This window comes from Poromitra crassiceps (assembly GCF_964638095.1).
Source record: "Poromitra crassiceps genome assembly, chromosome: 13".
Lineage (NCBI taxonomy): Eukaryota > Metazoa > Chordata > Actinopteri > Beryciformes > Melamphaidae > Poromitra > Poromitra crassiceps.
Window position 1 is genome coordinate 39816817 of NC_139644.1, and position 7320 is coordinate 39824136.

At 47.1% G+C, this 7320-nt stretch overlaps 1 protein-coding gene across 1 annotated transcript in view; it reads right to left on the bottom strand.

Moving 5' to 3' along the window:
• Positions 1-7320, bottom strand: part of LOC310788558 (voltage-dependent T-type calcium channel subunit alpha-1H-like) — a gene marked incomplete at both ends in the record, with an annotated part of 117707 nt that continues 110387 nt past the window's right edge. Inside the window, 3 exons of the mRNA XM_083650091.1 lie at positions 1-1239; positions 2225-2442; positions 6931-7099. Of these exons, the coding sequence (XP_083506217.1) occupies positions 1-1239; positions 2225-2442; positions 6931-7099 (1626 nt within the window). The remainder of the gene's footprint in view (positions 1240-2224; positions 2443-6930; positions 7100-7320) is intronic.

Consider the following 7320-nt stretch of genomic DNA (forward strand, 5'->3'; position numbering starts at 1 on the left):
TCATTGGGCAGTCCTGCGGTTCTTTGCGCTGAATCCCGCCCCGCCTTCCAGTCTGTTGTCAAAAGGGGGAGGGCAAGTGGCTGGATCAGCGTCTGATAGGCCAGCTGACAGGCCACTCGTGTATCTGGATTCCGGTTGGTCAAAGGTGAACCTCGCAGTGGTGGAGAGGGGGTGCGTCTGCGGGAAGGGCGTGGCGCTCGGCAGGACGGGCGAGTGAGGCTGGATGAAGATGTTTGGACTGAGGGGGATGTGCGTGTGAGTGGGCGTTGGCGTATGCGCGAGCGACTGCGCAGGCGTCAGGGTGCGGCTCGGTGAGTGCATCCGCAGTGGCGTGTGGATGGGCGTGAGGGCCATGTGCGTTGGCGTGAGCGCGTCCACCGCCGTGTCCGGCGCGTGCCCAGCGGAGAGCGCATGCGGGCTCAGATCGTAGGACGGCGTCCTGCGTCTCAGCATCATGCTGCAGTCAGCCAGCTCCGGGGGCGAGGCCACTGGGGGGCGCTCTCTCTCCGGCGGTGGGTGGATAGATATACAGGGAGGACTCATCTTCTTCTTGCGGTGGCCACCCCCCACTGACTGCACTCTCGTGGGGAACGCCCGGGCGCCCTTCTCTGACCACAGCTCCGCCTTCTCTGACCACAGCTCCGCCTCGCTAAATCCCTGCTCGTCCCCGAAAGCGAGCGCCTGGGAGAGGCAGATCTCGATGGAGTGGCGCCGCTGGTCGTCGGGGTGGAAGTGCGACGACGGCGGTTTGTCCAGGAAGCCTTGGTTGTCCACGCTGAAGCCCTTCCTGAAGTCGCGGTCCTTGAGCCCCGCCCCCAGCAGACTGAGCGTGCTCCTGGCAGAAGCGGGAGGCAGTGGGGGGGGAGGAGGAGGAGGAGCAGAGTGCAGGGGGGCGTAGGGGGAGAGGGAGTGGCTGCGGCCGGGCTTCCCTCGGCCCTCCTGCCCCGCCTCCTCGCACGGAGCTCTCGCACGGTGCCGGGCGGAGGCGGTGATGTGGCACACCTCCTCGTCCGCCGGGTCACCGAGGGAGGCATGAGAGTGGGGCCTGGGTCTCCGCAGGCTGGCCGGGCGAGGGGAGGCGAGGGGAGGCAGGAGGGAGGGAGAGGAGGAAGGGGGAGGGAGAGGAGAGGGGGCAGGAGGCAGGGGCGAGGCGGAGGATGGGCGCGGGCTGAGGGGAGGAGGGGTGCAGGGAGGCAGCTCACAACTCTGCGACTCCACAGAATCCAGTTTGACTGCCACCTGCAATGTGCGCACACACACACACACACACACGCACACACACACACACACACACACACACACACAGTATAATTATAGTACAAATGGGGGCATACAAAGAGACAAAAGTATACTCAAGTTGATTGAAAATGGAAAAGAAATGAAAGTTTATACCATAACTGAAGGTGTAAATATATCCCTTTCTTGTGTATATAAAAGCTACTTTTCAATTCAAGTCATCATCACACAAAGAGGCTGCACAGTCAATTTAAAAGTGGCTTCTCCAGACCCAAAGATGGCTGCTCACATCACACAAGTCAATCAGAGATCATCTACATATATGATGACAATGCTTGACAGGAGGAGACGTACACCATCACCTCAGTCTATTCACCTTATGTAGCCACGCCCATTTGACCCGGTTGTGTGGTCGTGTGACGACTTCCGGCAAAAAAAAAAAGAAAAAGAAAAAGGCAGGCTGCTCCAATATCATCTAACTCTGAATTAACTAATAATTTAGCCAATTGTATGTAACATACCAAATAAAAGCAAACGGCAATGTCTAAGAATGCAACGCAATGTGTAACTGGCTCGTTAATTCTCGCTAACGTCTGCGGGTCTTATAGACGTAAGTGGCTCGAGCTGCGCTCGGAGGAGAGAAAACCATCTGAAGCTTTCTTTGTTGGAGTCCAGGTATGTTTTACAAGAAAGTGCTCGTCATTGTCGACCATAACGTTATCTGACCTGGCTAACAGTGGATACTCCGTTTGCTTGCTGTGTACCGAGCTCAAAGTAGTAGGCTACGTTCTTTGTTTTACCCCCTGCACTGTCCGCTAAAAAAACAACTCTCTTCTTCTGACGTTCTTTTGTATTTCGCGCCGTGACCAGCGGAAGTGTTAACACAAACCCGGAAGAATTTGGCCCACCCCCGCGTCTGAACATAAGGTGAATAGTCTGTGCATGTGTGTGTGTAAGTGCGTGTGCAACTGTGGTTGGGGCTCTCTACCTGTCTGCGTAGGGCCCGTGGGGAGGGGCTAGGCCTGGGCGGGGCCCGTGGGGAGGGGCTAGGCCTGGGCGGGGCCCGTGAGGAGGGGCTAGGCCTGGGCGGGGCGATGCGAGGCAGGGTGAGGGAGGGAGGAGGCCGGGGATGAGCGGGCGAGACGCCCGGGACCTGCAGCAGGGCGCCACTCTCACATGGCTGGGAGTGGACCGAGGTCACGGAGCCTGGAGCCACACAGACAGAGACAAGCTTGATACAAGCACACGCTGCGCCATTGCGTGCTCCATACAAACACATGCGTTTGTGCAGGAAACACATGCATCGTCAGGCATAACCACACACACACACACACACATACTTACACTTCACACATATACAGTAGTTTGTACACATTCAATGGGCAAAATAAGAAAACTACTTCAACTTAGGTTATGTAAAACATGCCATCTTTTTTTATTTATGTCACATTTTCTTTCAGACAAAACTGTACGATTCATCCTGCATCATTCATCCTCCATTTTATCGGCCTGTCATATCGGCAGAGATGTTCGTTTCGGGCCAAAGCCTTTATCGGCCGATCCGATGACGTGCCGATATCATCGTGCATCTCGAATAAAAAAAAAAAAAAAAAGATCAAAACAATCGTGATGGAGGTAACACTTTATTTTGACAGAATGTTTTTATTTATTTATTTGAGCAACAAATGATGAGGTGATCATTCAATTAATGAGTACAGAATTGCTTCTAATCATAATAAAGTGTTATCTGAATAGTTAACCATTCGTAAGTAAGTTGCTCGTCAGAACCAGCAAAGTGGCAGCACAACAGTGTCTCGGTGTCAGAGTTAGTGTTGTACGGCCAGTTTGCTTGTTATGGCTATTCTGCATCAGATCCTGGTTCCACTTAATACTTTCCTTTTAATTGCAACAAAACCCAGACCTGGATCAAATTGTAACACAAATTATTCTTATTTGTTTGTGTTAACCTGTTTGGTGTATTGCTTGGATTGGTGAGTTTGACATAAAGGACAATGCAATGAGGGAAGAAAGTTAGTATATGTAATTGCCAATTTATGTGAATCATCCTAAACTACCAATCTGGAATGCCAAGTACTGTAACACAAAAACAAAGACTACAATAATGACTTGCCATTTAGCTGATGTAAAAAAATAAAAATAAAAATAAATAAATATATATATATATATATTAGGGCTGTCAATCGATTAAAATATTTAATCGCGATTAATCGCATGATTTCCATAGTTAATCACGATTAATCGCAAATTAATCGCATTTTTTTAATCTGTTCTAAATCTACCTTAAACCGAGGTAGGCTACCTTAAACCTGAGAGCTTTGTGCAAAGATGCACTGTTGTATTAATATAGGTAGCTATTATCATTAGTATGGGTAAGTATTTGGCCATTGGTAATATTGTTATTATTGCTACTAGTTACTGGGAATACACATCTCTCAGGCTGCACTGTGTGAAGTTAATTGGTGCTATCCTCTACATCTCTCGAGCCACAGACAGGAGAAGCTGCGTGCATGCTCTCTCCCCCCTCTCTCTTTCTCCCTCGGTATCTCTCTCTCTCGCGTTCCCGTTCTCCGTCGGTCTCTCTCTCTGGTCTGCTCGCCCTCCCTCTCTCACTGCCTGTCTGTCTCGCTCGCTTTCTCTGCCTCTCTCTCTCCCTCTCTGTTCCCCCCCCCCCCCCGTTCTCCATCTGTCTCTCACTCTCTCTGCCACGGTGAGAGACGAGGCAGACGGGGAGAGCTGACGCGCTCCCTCTCTCTCTCTCTCACCCAAAATGCAGGACATCTTTCTCAATTTGAAGCTGAACTTGTCAATATACCCATTTTCTTCCTCCTTTTCTGCTCACGGAGCTTTGTTTCTGCTTGCTATCAACGTTACTGCTTCCTGACTTCCCAAACTATGGGTCGGACCAAGGCTCAAACTTAAAAGAAAGTGCATGCGTTAATCGCGCATTAAAAAAAATAGTGGCGTTAAAAGGAGTTTGAGTTAACGCGCGATTAACGCGTTAACGCTGATAGCCCTATATATATAAATCATTGAGCGAGCATGTCAAGCATCTTGCTTGTCAAGCACATCTCAACACAACACATGGCTGCTGATGTACAGTGGCTGCTGCAGGGGTTGAACCTCCAATCTCTGGGTACGTTACAATAAAAATGATCCTATTCCATTTTTAAGGCCTGGTTTGGAGGTGATCCATATTTTCCAGAATCAGAATATCCAGCCATAATACAGACATCCACAATGTAAAGAGATGAGGGGGCAGAAACTCCAGACACATTTGAGTTTGAATAGCAATGTGCTCTCAGAACATCAGATATGTATGATCCCAGTGCAAATATTGTAGTGAAACCACATGTGTAGCCAGTGTCTTGGCGATTCTGCCCGCACATGTCCAGTAAACCATCCTAGTGAGTTTCAGAAGGTAAGTTATAAGAGTAAGATATTAGAGACATGGTAGCAAAATTATAGTTGGATCCTTAAAAATGTGGGTTGGTACTGTCAGGCCAAGCTGAAAAGTCACTTGATTATAAACCTAACACTCTTTCTTAAAAATAACCTCGGTAGAGAACATGTGAAGTATTTCAATCAGGAAGACCTAAAGCGTTCATTCAAATTTTCTCTTTACCCAATCAGAGTTGCCAAACACTTCCCTTTTTTCCCTAGTCTTTCCTGATTGAAATGCCCCCAACCCTTATCTTAAAGGGATACAAGGAAACAATATCCTGTTGTTGTTGTTGTTGTTGTTGTTGTTGTTGTTGTTGTTGTTGGTGTTGTCATTGTTACATTTTTACAATGCACTATTCTCTGACTTTGCAGCTTGGCCGTGAAGTGAGCCACCCGTTCTATTTGATTAGTCAGGCATTCCAGAGCTGAGTGGATGAGCCTGTGTGAAGCCCGGAGAGGTTCACAGCTGACAGCTTGTCCACTGCAGTCAGTCAGTCAGTCAGTACCTTGGGACAGAGCCGGGCCTGTCCACAGCCTGGCCACAACATGCCATTAGAATCTGACTGTAGATACAGTAAGACAACGCTCGTCAGTCCTTCTCATAGTTCTCAACATGCCATTCGAATCTGACTGTAGATACAGTAAGACAACGCTCGTCAGTGCTTATATAGTTCTCTGCAGCTTTATTCTTCTGCTTCTATTCATCTGTGTAAAAGACCCAAGCCGGAATTGGAGACAAACGCACCAGCGAAAAATTGGGCAAACCAAAATTCTCTTTTGGTTTGCCCATGTGATTTACAGTCATTTATTCCAGTGGAATTAAGTACATTAATAATAAATAATCAACGTATTTCCATTCAAACTACATTGTCCCTCTCAGTATCGTTGCTGGAAAGTGATTAATTAACAATTAACAATTAGCAATTAACACTGAAAGCATTGCTAAAATGCACATGGTGTCAGACTTGGTCGCTGAGCACATCTCAGTTGTGATGGAGTTAACTGCTCAGAAGATCTCAGCTGTGATGGAGGCTGGTGCTACTGAGCAATGACTGGCATCGCAAGATAGAAAAAGCAAATGAGTAATATTAGTTAGCTTATTGTTTTATTGTGAAACTAACTTTCATATTTCTGTCCAATACAAGTTACCATACGCTGTGTCATGATGATGTCGTGGTGATGTTGTTAGAATGCCCCTTCAATGGCTGGTGTGCATACAGTATTGTTGCAGTTTTTAAGCAAATTTGACCAGAGAGATGTAAGAGTTTGCAAAAAATATTAGGTTCTATATCATGTCATATCCTTCATTGATATGTTCACATATTTGATATTCTGGATTCCGGATTGGGGCTTTAATATCTAGGAAAACCTTAGTCATAATGTTTTAACAATGCTTCACATTCTAGTGAATACACTAAGGTCTCATTCTAAAGTCAAACTATTCCAGTGAGACTCCTCATATATCCATACTAACCAAATATTACTTACTAGGGGTGTGCATCTTTCCCTCTCAGACGATACGATACGCATCTCGATACATGGTCTGCGATACGATACAAAAACGATACAGTTAACCATGTAACGATTCAATACAGAATGACATAGCACTAATTCCATATGATTGGGTTAATCTCCGATACGGTACGATTCAGTTGAATTCAAATCAAAGTATTCTCATGATGCGATATGCGTTTCCTATCAGAATGGCTCGATGCAGCTAAGCAGGTTGTTGTCATTTAATTATAATGACCTTATACGTTGTGTTGTGTTATAGCGTTGTGCCTAACACTACTGTGTGTCCATAATGCTGATGTGGAATACTGTGATCCCAAAGCGTCAATTCTCAGGCGGGCAGGCGCCTGGTCGTTCTTTGCTCCACACCGGTCACCAAGCCAAAGCAGTCATCAGTCCGGGTGTTTTATTTTGAAATTTGTTGTATTTTGACAATTGATCAGATGCTCTATGCTATTCTTGTGACTGGCTTGACACAATCTCTGGCGGCTCGTGCAAAAAATAGACCAAAACTGGCCAAACTGGCGCTCCAGGGCGCCGAAAGGAAGCTGACTTTGCGGCGCTCCTGTGTCCTGTGTTCACCTGTCTCTTCATTGTCTCTCCCCTGAAAATGCACTGAAAATGAGGTCTTGTATTATGTCCCTATGCGAAACTCCTGCCCATTGATTTCACCAGATATAAAGTGATTCTGATTATTTTAAGACCTGGACAGATAAACACCTGAGTGCTGGTGCTGGGGACTGAGGTCCACCTCCTCCAGAGGGTAGGGGGCGCTGGCGGGCCGCACGGGTCGGAACATGTAGCTGTCATTGGGCAGAGAGTGCATCCTTGATACGGACATCTTCCTCGGCGACAGCAGGTCCTGGTCTCCGTACTGCACCGCTTCCTCCTGCAGGGGGAGACAGAGACCGCACACTTCTGATACTGGCTGGGGCCGCTTCATACTCAGTGTTAAGAGCAGCTTTTGGTAACACTTTCTATGAAGGTCCTGTCTATAGTGCATTATGAGCACATTCATAAGACATTATCATGCATTTATAAGGCTTTATAAAACTCTTTATTATAAATGTTTATAACCATGCATGACAACTTATAACCAGGTTAATAAAC